Here is an 11,780-nt window from a genome sequence, read left to right as displayed (position 1 = left end):
AGGGTCAAAGGTCATGTGATGTTAACAAGCTGCTGAAAAGTTGTTGAAAATAAATCCAGAGTTTGTAATGTTTAGGTGTTTCCAGCATTTTCTGCAGGAAAACCAATATTTGTTCCCAAACTGCATTCAGACTGCAGTCTGTCAAAGTTTGAAGAAAACGTTAGCCACCTGTCCATCAGGGAGGCCACGCCCCTGATAATGCAAAGCCACAGGTGGGCCCCTCAGGGGCCGGTGTCCTGCAGGTTTTAGATCTCACCCTGGGTCAGCGCCCCTGAATCTAATGATTAGTTCATTCCCAGGCCTCTGGAGAACTTCAACACATGTTGAGGAGGTCATTTAGACATTGAAATCAGCTGTGCTGGATCAAGGACACGTCTAAAAGCTGCAGGACTCCGGCCCTCGAGGCCTGGAGTTCCTCCACCCTGCTTTAACCCTCAATACAGTTTAAACAGGTGAGTCATAAAAACATCCTTCCCCCCACCGCCGGAGCCTCGTGACCTCAGAAGTACTTCTGACTTGGTAGAGCTGTTTAAGTTAGAATCAAATGACCTTTGACCTTGCAGAACGCTGTCGCCTCATGGTGCATGCAGCACATGCAGATACAGATCTTATTTTAATAAACACGGTGACTGAAGGCTCACCTCTGTCCTGCTCCTGTGGACAGAGGATGTCCCTTTCACATTAAAAGCATTAATATTTTTGCTTGTTTCACGTCTTTTTATTTTTACATTTTTGCCTCTTAGAAGAAAGATTTTATCTTTTTAAAACCGCCTGAATGTTTTCTGTGTTGTTGTCGGGACTCGGCCTCTCGGCCTGTGCTGCTGCTTCCATGAAGCCCTTGTTGGTGCTGCACACATGAAATCCCAGGAAAGTTGATCGCTGCTTAATTTCAGTTGATTTTTCATCTTTAACACATTAATGTTTCTTTCAGTAAGTGACAAAGTTTGTCCTCCTGATTCTGATGAAGAGCTTTCAGTTACTGGTCAGGAGGTTTCCTCTGAAATAACCCAACACCACCTCCTCCTCCTCTCCTTCTCCTCCTCTGCCCTGCTGGACCAATCACGGCCCAGCATCCCTGCTGGCCAATCAGAGGGCTGGTGGGTGATGTCATGTATTGGGCTGCTGTGTGGTGGTGCTGATGCTGCTGAGCTGCAGATCTTCAGTGTGAACAGAGAAGAGCTGGAGCGAGCATCGCTGCAGGGTGAGTGACAGATCCACTCGTTCACCCCACACTGATTATTTCTATTATTATTTTTTTTACATTTTCTGCAGCTCAGAGCAGAAAGATGAGGCGATAAAAGCAGATTTCTCGGCTGTGACTCGATTTCTTTGTTCCTGCATTTGTTCCTCTGCAGTTTCTCTTCATCTCTTCCTCCTTTCTCGCTCTCATGCATCCTCTCCTGCGTATTTTCTCTCCATTTTCTTCTTCAGTTTTTGTTTCGTTCGGTTTGCTGTTTGAGTTCAGCTCCTTCATCTCTGCAGAAGGCGATGCGCTTTCTGGCAACAATGACATCATCGCTGAGAGCATGCACACACACACACTCACACATGCACGCAGTGACACACACACACACACAAAGTTAGGACGTTGTGTTTGCGTTTGCATTTAAATTTTGCAACAAATTCATGTTTTTAATCAATTTCTGCAGAAAAAAGCAAATGTAAACATAAATATGCCTCCTCATTTACAAAGTAGAGCTTTGCTGCTTTTCTCCGTTTACTCTCTCAATCTTTTTGCCTTCTTATGTTTAGAATTAGAAATGCAGTTTGTGGAGATAAATGTTGGTATTTTCTTCATTTTCTGGGCTGCAGACGTGAAATGATCAAATGCAAATAGCTTAAAAGATGAACTTGTAGTGAAAGATGAATCCTAAGCAGGCTTGGATAATAGCTGGAGTTGACTTTGAAATTCAAATGATTTTCATGCAGTTTGTAATTTGCTGCAGTGACTGAGTAACATCGTGTTTACCAGGCTTTCAGAACAGATCAGAGTTTATCTGCAGGAAAGTTCAGATAACATCGTGTTTGCTGTGGTTTCATAACAGATGCAGACAAAACTACAAATACAACCATAGTCTGCTTTTAAATCTTTACATTTCTTAGAACTGTGGAGGTCAGTGTGAATCCGAGACAGATCTGTAGAATCTCTCTGTAAAGCCTTACACGGAAGAAAGTGATGATGTTCCTGCACATGTGATCTGAATGATCTCTGATGAGGGAACAGCAGAAAAAGCTGCTGAGTTTTTGTTTCTGGGGCACACTGAGGGTTTCTCTCTGCAACGGCGGCTTCGCTTCGGAGGCCAAAGCCCGAGCGGCTCCTCGTGTCTCTGCTGCTGATTCATTCGTCACACTGAGTGGATTATTTTAAGCTCCCGAAGCAAATCAGTGGCAGGTGTCGAATCTTCTCGTGTGAATGACTCACACGAGCCGAAAAAAGCTGCATCGTGAGCAAAAGCTCACCTTTAAATCGAATCGATGGCAGAGATATTCTTAGTGTGTGAACCAGAGAAAGCAAAATGACACTGAATCACAGCGGACGAGCGAGCTGTGGATGAAACAGCAAGAGCAAAGATGCGGCTCGTGCAGGGTTTGATGTTTGTGTTGCTGCCTGAGAGGCATTGTTGTTCATCGGCTTCCACTGATTAGATGTGTCTCTCTGCAGGAACAGACTCTACCTCACCACAGTGTCTTTGACTGAGAACAGCAGCAGCAGCAGCAGGATGACTCTAGCAGGTAAACGACTTTTCTTTTTGCTTTTATCTCTCAGTCCTGTCTGCAGCTTTTCTTTATATCTTTTCCCTCTGAATGTTCCAGCTTACAGGGAGAAGATGCGAGACCTCCCCCTGGTGTCTCTCTTCTGCTCCTGCATCCTTCCCGAGCCCAGAGAGCCGGCGGCCGACAAGAAGGAAGGTCAGTAGCACAAAGTCACCTTTGTCCCGCAAGACAGGAAGTAATGGTGTCCTGCTAAAAACAGTCAAAATGTCTGCAGTGAAAAAGGACTACAGATTCAGGCTCAACCTGTCTATGAGCTACAGCAGGAAAGACGATGCTGAGGCTGCTTTTAGTTGGTCATACCAGTAAATGAAACCAGAGAATGATATGAAATGTAAATAACACAAAATATTTACCCAAAAAGCTGCAGGCTGAACTTTTCGAGGCTGAGCTTTCTCTGAATGGAAACACGTTTATATTCAGTGTTGAATAAATCATCAAATTTTGCAATGTACAGTTTATCAACCAGCCCATTAATGAGTCATAAAAATCTGAATCTCATGCACTGGGAGCTCTGGTCAGAGCATCTGTGAAAACCAATTTTTTAAAAGTTGCAGAGCTCAATCGGTCCATGTTCGAGGAAGATGTACAAAACAGTAGTTTAGCGTAAATCCCAACAACGAAGTCAGCCAAATGAAACCATAAAACCACGGCTTCTTTTCATCTCACCGCCTCATCCTCTCTCTGCAACTGCAGGCGTGGTGGACTTGAACCTCTGCAACATCCGGGACATGGAGGTGATCGAACTGAGCAAGCGAGCGAGTGGCCAGGCCTTCGAGGTCATTCTGAAGCCACCCACCTTCGACGGCGCCCCCGAGCTCAGGGCCACGACACCGCCTCGCCAGAAACCATCGCTGGCGGAGATCCAGAAGAAACTGGATGCTGCTCAGGAAAGGAGGAAGGTGTGTATGTGTGTCAAAGTAGTAGGTGACCTAAAAGTGTTTAAGGTCATAAATTTGACGTTTTATTTAAAAACATTTAAATATTTTTAATGTGTGTAACATTAATTTATTGATGTTTAACAGTTTTGCTCGTATTGCCTCTTGGACAAATTAAAATGTTGACCTGATTTGGTCTCACTGCGATAAACAAGTTAGTACAGTTCACGCTAAGGAGAACAAACATATATGAAATGCACAATTTATGGAAATTCTTCAAAGAGTTTAAGAGAAATGTCAATAAAAACAGAGATGTGAGGCTCATAGAGTCAGTAGTCAGACAGCTTCATCCTCAAGTCACCATGAATGTCTGTGCAGTTTTAAATTGCAGTCCATCCAGATGTTACTACAAAAATTAGGGGCCCTAAAATCGAACTCTGAGGAACGCCACAAGTTCTTTCCAATTGTTCTACGTGTCTGTTCAGACAAATGCATTTCAAGATTTTTGAGAACCCGGCATCAGTGTAAAGGGATGAAACTCAGTAACAATCTTCCCTCTGACTCGCTCTAGTGTCAGGAGGCGGAGCTGCTGAAGCACCTGGCCGAGAGGAGGGAGCACGAGCGGGAAGTCGCTCAGAAAGCTTTGGCCAAAGAGTGTCAGGAGCATCGCGCCACCGCCAACATGGAGCAGCGGCAGATGCACCTGAACGCCTCACAGGAGAGGCTCCACGAGGAGGTGAGGACCACGGTTTTACACTGCGAGATGTTACCTTCATTTACTGAAAATAAAATCGGAACTCTGGAAATAAATCACTAAAAGGAGCCTGTGTGGTTTCTGTTTGTGTCTTTCAGGACAAGCACAGCGTGGAGGTGAGCACGGCTGAAAAAAGAGCGAATCTGGGTAGAAACTGTGAGACAAAAGTTTTTATTTTAATCTCTGTTGCTTCTTCTGGGAGAAAAACCAACTACAGAAACACTATAGACTCAAATAACACAGTTTGCAGTAGCAAACATGCAGTCAAACCAAGGCTCCGTCCACACGTACACGGGTATTTTTGAAAACGGAGATTTTTCGTTTTAAAAAATAATCCCGTCCACACGTAAACGCAAAAATGAAGGAAAACACTGCTATGAACATGCCAAAGCAACAGGTGGCGATATATTCCTACCCGTGTAGAAATGTTGGCCAATCACAAGTCTAGAAGCCTCGTGGGAAAGAGTAAACAAAGCTGGGGCATAGAAGCAGAACCGAGTCGTATGTGTGGAGGGACAGTAACTGTGTGTATATGTAAGCATTTAAACACTGCAGAGAGTAGAATTAACAGTAACAGTATTGTAGAAATTCATTTCACCGAAACAATAACGTGGTGCACACTGTGACGTCAAAAAAGGCGCACACCTTTGACGTTTTCTCCGTTTTTCTCGTCCACATGTAAACGCAAAAACGGAGTTTTCGAAAATCTCCACCCTGGCAGGCGTTTTTAAACATCTCAGTTTTCAGTGACCAAAAACGCCGTTTACGTGTGGACGAAAGGTGCAAACGCATAGAAAAATCTCAGTTTTCCAAAAATACCCGGGTACGTGTGGACGTAGCCCAAATCACTGACAGTTCACGTTTATAAGCTACCAAAACTGCAGCATGGTGATAAAAATTCTCGTAAAAGATGGAAAAACATGACCAAGATTGGTCTGAGTAAAAACTCTAACAAGGCAAAGGTGAAGTCAAAACATCAAAGTCAAGACTCAAAGATAGAAGTAAACAACTCGTCAAACTTGAGACTCGTCAAAACACCCGGCACTGTGATACAGACAGACGCAGTTCACGAGGAAGGAACGTTCTGTAACAAGGAGGAGTAACCTATTAGTTACTGAAATGAGTTAACAGGTAGAGGTTATTTAGTTAGAAATGTCAAAATTCTTCTAATAGCACAGGGTTGGGAAGGAGCTGGGTTTGGGATACTCAGAGAGAAACTGAGGCAACATGAATATCTGATGGTCATTGTTGGGATATTGTGGTTGAGGTGAAACCTTTCAAAACACAAGCGGTGGCCCTAAAACCATGAATTATTTTACAACAATAACTTTTTAAAGACTGAAACAATGATCTCTTAGCCTTATTTCTGATTGCAGTGGGTAACAGTGTGATGCTGTGATCCAATTTTAACATAACAGCCGCCTGAGTAAGAGAGACAAGCTTAAAGGAACTTTTGGGGGGTTCTGATAGCATAGAGTTAGCGATGAGTGGGTCCCTGTTATAGCAGTCCATTTAATAGCTACTATTGTAGAGTCTTTACCTGGCCTTGAGGCGACTGCTGTTGTGATTTGATGCTATAACAATAAAATTGAATAGAAATTGAATAGTTGTTGGATCTCTGAAGAACGCCAGAACAACTTTCAGACAGGTTTCTCATTGTGATTGTCAGAGCTGCCATTTTTGACCAACCACGGTGAGACTGTGACATTTTGTCTCTTAACATCCACCGGGTCACCGATCACTCGTTCAGCGTTTGATTTGGGTTCTGTTTGAGTCACGTGCTAAAAAGCAATGATGTAACCTTTCCAAAAAAGCCTTGTTCAGTTATTTTGGCATGAAAGGTTTTCAATGTGGCATTTCCAGACTGTTCTAAACACTGAATGAGTGTTTGGACAGTAACCAAAGTCAAAGCCTTAGATTCACATGTAACAGGTTACCTGGAGGATGTGAAGAGGAGAGAGCAAAACTAACAAAATAATTGCAATTTGCAGATATAAAGCAGTTTTACTTTTACTGGATCAAAAGGTTCTAGACCAGGGGTCTCGAACTCCAGGCCTCGAGGGCCGGTGTCCTGCAGGTTTTAGACATCACCCTGGGTCAACACACCTGAATCAAATGATTAGTTCGTTACCAGGCCTCTGGAGAACTTCGAGACATGTTGAGGAGGTCATTTAGCCATTTGAATCAGCTGTGTTAGATCAAGGACACATCTAAAACCTGCAGGACACCGGCCCTCGAGGCCTGGAGTTCGAGACCCCTGGTCTAGACCAAACCAGAAAAAGGTGCCAGAGGTACAGAAATGTGTTTAGTGAGAGCCTGTAGCTCATATCCCTGCAGGTTTTAAGCTTTTTAATATCTTCACCACCTCCTCTTTTAAATGTGAGTGTTTGTGGTAACAACAACCTCCTGTTCTCCGCTCCCAGGTGTCTTGATGGCCTGATCACAACACAAGCTGAACCTTATTTGGAAGCCATTTTGGAGGGCTGATGAGCTGATATTTGATGTGCCGGGATGCTGGTGCTACTCCGGCGCAGAGACTGACAGGAAGTAGCTCTGAAAAGAGTAAGAGAAGAAGACGATGAGGAGGGCAGAGGGCAAGACCGACTGCACAACAACTCCTCTGTACAACCAGGACTCTCTTTAACAAGACGAACTCTTTATAACGAGATGGACGCTGCAGATTCAGTCGTCATTAGATGGTTTGAAGGGGTTTTACTGTGCTTTGTTTCCATGCCAACGGTGCCAATGTGCTCGTGTGTGTGAATGTGTGGGCCTATCAACCTAACATCAACCAGATCCATCCCCTACGACTAAAAGGAAACCTTCCTCTCGGACTTTGAACGTTAAAATTAACCGAAATGAAGGATGCGTGGAATTACAGCTGATCTCAATCAAACAGCGCCATCTGCAGGATTGTTTAAATCATTGCATGTGGCTCTTTAGCGACATCTAGTGGCATCTGTAGGTATAAAATAAGCAGCAAGCAGATCCATTTTGACCTTTAGGATCAGAGTCAAGATCACTGAAAGTGAGTCCAAGACGAGTTAGTGTTTCTGAGGTCAATTTAAGACAAACATCAGCAAAAATAGAGCTGAACTTAATCGTAGAGGTGAGATTACCAACAATGAAATCACCGCTACACAGGAAGTCAAACCACACCCTAAAATCCCCAAACCAAAACAGCGCTGCCCTCCAGGGCAGCTCGTTTCACCCGCTCTTTTCCTACTTTTAAAGGCAGAAGTTCTAGGCGCTGTGCAGGGGTGGAGACATCACATCTTTGCTGTTTCACAGATGATGTGGTTTGGATCGCTCAGACTCGGTGTCTCTGGATATTTGTCATTAGTGAGGGAAGCGTGGCGCAGGAGAGATTGACTCCCAGGTTCTGTTGTGATGATGAGAGAGAGCTGAGCGTCGAGGCGAAGCCGTCAGTCAGTCTACGCTCCTGCACTCACCGATGGCCCCGAGCGGAGTGTGGTGACCGAAAGAGATGAGGGGGTGAGGACCTCAGAGTAGACTCACCCCAAAAAGAGTCAGTTGAGGTGGTTGAGCATCTGACCAGGATGCCTAATGGGCGTTTCCTAGATGACCTGTTTCCTCCTGGGCGTGTCCTACAGGGAGGAGACCGTCTGCGTGTTTGGAAACACCTCAGTGTCCCCCCAGAAGAGCCGGAGCTAGCCGGGAAGAGTGAGCGCAACCAAAAGATTAAGACAAATCCAACCGAAGTGCAGGTTTTTCTGTTTCAAACTCTGCCTTTAGGTTTGTTTCCCACCAGTTACGCATCTCTTTGTCTTTCCTGTGTGAAATGGACGCGACACAACGCTTCTGAGACATCGGTGGTGTTTGCTGCACCCTGCTGCATCGAATGATTGACCGGACCGACGTGTGTACAGTGTTTACAGCTGCTTATCACTGCAACATCATTGTAAAGGATTATGATATGATGATGATAATGTACAGAAATCACATTATATTTTAAATTCAACAATAAAACAGTCACACTTTACTACTTGGTTCAGGTTTTTTATTGAGTCAGATTCTGGATTATAAATACATTAAGAGTCAATAAATATCTACTGAAGAGCACAAAATACTTAAATAAAACAAAATTAAATTACTTTAAACCATAAATAACAGAAAGAATATGAAATAAATCTCTGCTTTTAAATCTCAGCTACAGTGTGCGTTTGGTTGTGTAGTTTCTCCCATTTTCTATTTCTGGAGTAAATGTGAGCTGTTTAATATTAATAATAATAATAATAATATTCGCTGGAAATATACATAAAACAAAAAGATGGCAGGTTTAATGCTAAGCAGCATTTCACTAAGTCACTGAGATGAAACAGCAGACTGAAGTCAGTCTGTTGGTCATCAGCTCGTCATTCAATTAAATAAACGTACTCTGACAGATATAATTATTTAAATTAGATATTATCAGATTTTTGTCGGATTTTCGTATTTACATGCAGGTAATTCTGTATTTTACATGTATGGACCCCTAATTTAGTTTTCTCTCGACATTCCCGGTCTTCCGTACATGAGCCCGTTTTGCTGGTCCTCATTGCTGGATTCGGACCACAGGCTTGACACAGGTGCAGCCCACCGAGATGAGGCGGGACTCCAGGCGGTAGTGGTAGTCTGCCGACCCTTCTGGCCTGATGCGCCGCAGCAGCAGCACCTGGTGCATGATGGGTCTGGACTCCAGGTTCCGGTCTTCCTGGCCCTGTAAGTTCAGGCAGCCCTGCAGCAGGCAGTGAGCCTCCGACAGGAAGGGAGGGAACAGAGTGTCGTCGGTGGTGACGCTGAGGATGGAGAAAGCGAGGGGACAAAAGATGATTAAAAGAGCTCTGTAAGCCCCGTGATTAAAGGGCCATGCCACAGTTTGTCACTCACTTGTACGTCCATGGCGAGATGGAGGCGTTGTTCAGCAGCCTGGTGTGTCTGTGGGTTTCCAGAGTTTTGGCGTCCAGCTGCAGGGAGACTGTTTCAAGCGTTGCACCATGCTTGTGTGTCCTTCCTGTCTTCGGCATGGCCGCTGCCTCTGTGATCATCATCATCATCATTATTGCCACGACACAGGCGGCCTGAGGAAGAGAAGCCACAAAACGTTTATGGTCCCCATTTTCAGATAACGTCACTGTAAAAACTTTTTCTCAGTTTTCAACGAGATACTGCAAGATACAATTTCAAAATCCAGGGTTATCTTTAGATGACACTTTATATTGTAAGCCTGCAATATCAGCGATAAAACCAGAGTGACCGGAGACTGTTGTGAGGAAGAACGTCATTTTAGCAGGAAGAGGCATTTGGCAGCAATGGAGAATAATTTTTTTTCATAAAATCAACACGTTTGTAAAACTTGTTCTTATGATGACGTAACAGAGGACTTCCAGACAATGTTGTTTTTTAAGTGAATAAAATGTAAAATAAAAGAAGAATAAGGGACCAGTTGTTGTTTTTATGGCACCGTTGCATTACATGAGTGCCGAATGGAAGTTTCTTGTGTTAATTTATCAGTAACCCCCTGAGATTGTGAAAAATAATCATGACAAACCATTTCAACATTTGCAAGTTGTATAGCTACGTAATCATTTAATTTGGAGCTTCGATAAAGCTTTTAGTGGCGTCTCTAACAGCTAACACAGGCAAGCGTTTTCTTACCGTCACTTTGTTTGTCGCTGAAAACATGCTGCCGGGTTTCTCTGTTCGTTCTTCGGTCGGATGTTCTGGTTGTTTCGTTTTTGGGGTTTTTTCAGGTCGAGAAGATATTGGGTGTTTTTTTTTAACCCTGGGGCTCTGCTGGAGGTTCAGGCTCTGCTGGAGGTTCAGGCTCTGCTGGAGGTTCAGGCTCTGCTGGAGGTTCAGGCTCTGCTGGAGTTTCACGCTCTGCTGGCTCTTGTCAGAAAGCGGAGGGTCAGGCTATGGTGTCGTCTTCCTTCTTGTTTCGTGGTGTTCTGTGTGACTGCAACTCGGAGCTGCTCAGATTTTTATGGTGAATGACACCTCCTCTCATGATGTCACCTTCTTTTCTCTCTCCCTCTTCTTTGATCTTCATCTCTAAACCACACAGAATACATGACGAGGCTTGAACGTCGACCCACTTTCGCGTTCGATCTCGAGGTTAAAGTTTTTTGGCACACAAAGAAAATTTGATGCAGATTTTTTTAGGTCAGCTCATCCTCTGGCGTCTCAGGTCTTCACCTTAGCACACGATATGATAATTCTTCATACAATTAAAGTGCATCTGTTTAAACGCTTCAAGACAGCTGAACTTTCGGTGCTCTGTGCTAAAGGCCTGAATCGCCCACACAGTTCTCTACGCCACAATTGTTTAATGTAGTAAATAATCCTTTATTATTTACAGTGAAAGAGCCCAAAGCAACACGTGTTACTGTCTAAATACTGTACATGTACATTCAGTGGCATTATTCCTCCTGATATGTCGTCAGCATCTGATTCCTTCAGTAAATATTTTACATTTATCTCTAAACTGAGTTTCAGATCGTCCATCTGCAGTCGGCTTATCAGCCATCATCTGCGGTCGCCAGTCTTTACTATCAAAGAGCCCAGAAAGATCTTCATTTCGTGTTTTATATAATGTTGTAACAAGCAAAATCCAGCCCTTCAACAGTCCTTATCATGATTGTAGATGATGTTATCACACGTGACTCCTTTGAAGTGGCTTTTTTCGATTATTTGGTTCTTTACATTTGTATATTTGTTACAATACGACGTCTGTGTTGTGTTTGTGACATCGTGGAGCTAAATTTACAGAGAATGTTCTTGTTTTCATTATCAACAAAGAAGCTCGGTTAACACTTTGCAGACCAGTCTGAGTCCTACTCGTGTTTATGCAAAGGAATCAAATTAAAATAATGAGTGAAAAGATCAAAGTCTCGAGCTGCAGCTTGAGGCTTCACAGCTGTCTGCTTTATACAGAAATACCAACTTGTTTTAGTTTTTGCTCTTCATTTTTGTTTCATTGTCAGTTTTAAAATTTCATGTTGTGTCAGAAATCTGGGTTCATAAAGAACCTGAAGATGATTCCTTTCTGTGTTCCTTGAGGCCCAACGTCAGGATCTGCAGATCTTCTAAGATGGTAGTTTCCTTCAAACTCCAAAGCTTGTTTCTGCCGCAGCACCCAGTGTGGTCTTCTGCTGCGTCAGCATTGACATGTCGTGCTTTCAGAGACCCTCCTATGCATATCTCAGTTTTAAGGAGTGATTATCAGAGTTGCTGTTGCCTTCCCTTTGGCTCAAAGCAGGGTGGCTATTCTCCTCCAGCATCAACAAGCATGTTCACTCAGAGAACTGCTGCTCGCTGGATGTTTGCCCTTTTCTGGACTACTCTCTGCAAATTGTAGAGAAGCTTGTGCAGGA

The 11,780-nt window shown here is 43.7% G+C and overlaps 2 protein-coding genes across 2 annotated transcripts; one reads left to right on the top strand and one right to left on the bottom strand.

Annotated features, from left to right (window-relative positions):
• The first annotated feature begins 1,114 nt into the window (after window positions 1-1,114).
• LOC113027157 (stathmin-4-like) lies at window positions 1,115-8,407 on the top strand. The gene is made up of 7 exons (XM_026176740.1): window positions 1,115-1,201; window positions 2,663-2,733; window positions 2,815-2,910; window positions 3,469-3,674; window positions 4,222-4,386; window positions 4,503-4,520; window positions 6,828-8,407. The coding sequence occupies exons 2-7, from the start codon at window positions 2,721-2,723 to the stop codon at window positions 6,834-6,836; spliced, it is 507 nt and encodes a 168-aa protein (XP_026032525.1). The 5' UTR covers window positions 1,115-1,201; window positions 2,663-2,720; the 3' UTR covers window positions 6,837-8,407.
• A 190-nt stretch (window positions 8,408-8,597) lies between these two features.
• il17a/f1 (interleukin 17a/f1) lies at window positions 8,598-9,838 on the bottom strand. The gene is made up of 2 exons (XM_026173720.1): window positions 9,295-9,838; window positions 8,598-9,203 (listed from the first exon to the last, which is right to left on the bottom strand). The coding sequence occupies exons 1-2, from the start codon at window positions 9,462-9,464 to the stop codon at window positions 8,960-8,962; spliced, it is 414 nt and encodes a 137-aa protein (XP_026029505.1). The 5' UTR covers window positions 9,465-9,838; the 3' UTR covers window positions 8,598-8,959.
• Window positions 9,839-11,780: the final 1,942 nt, after the last annotated feature.

This window comes from Astatotilapia calliptera, chromosome 1 (assembly GCF_900246225.1).
Source record: "Astatotilapia calliptera chromosome 1, fAstCal1.2, whole genome shotgun sequence".
Taxonomy (NCBI): Eukaryota; Metazoa; Chordata; class Actinopteri; order Cichliformes; family Cichlidae; genus Astatotilapia; species Astatotilapia calliptera.
The sequence above is the reverse complement of the archived record's forward strand: the minus strand, read 5'-3'. Positions and strand labels throughout refer to the sequence as shown.

What these genes read in the sequence shown, in the direction of transcription:
- il17a/f1 (XM_026173720.1), bottom strand. Translation starts at nt 9,464, where the DNA reads ATGATGATGATGATGATCACAGAGGCAGCGGCCATGCCGAAGACAGGA. An exon ending in ATCTCGCCATGGACGTACAA is followed by an intron (nt 9,204 to 9,294) that starts GTGAGTGACAAA and finishes CTCCATCCTCAG; the next exon opens with CGTCACCACCGACGACACTC.
- LOC113027157 (XM_026176740.1), top strand. An exon ending in GGCGGCCGACAAGAAGGAAG is followed by an intron (nt 2,911 to 3,468) that starts GTCAGTAGCACA and finishes CTGCAACTGCAG; the next exon opens with GCGTGGTGGACTTGAACCTC. An exon ending in CTGCTCAGGAAAGGAGGAAG is followed by an intron (nt 3,675 to 4,221) that starts GTGTGTATGTGT and finishes GACTCGCTCTAG; the next exon opens with TGTCAGGAGGCGGAGCTGCT.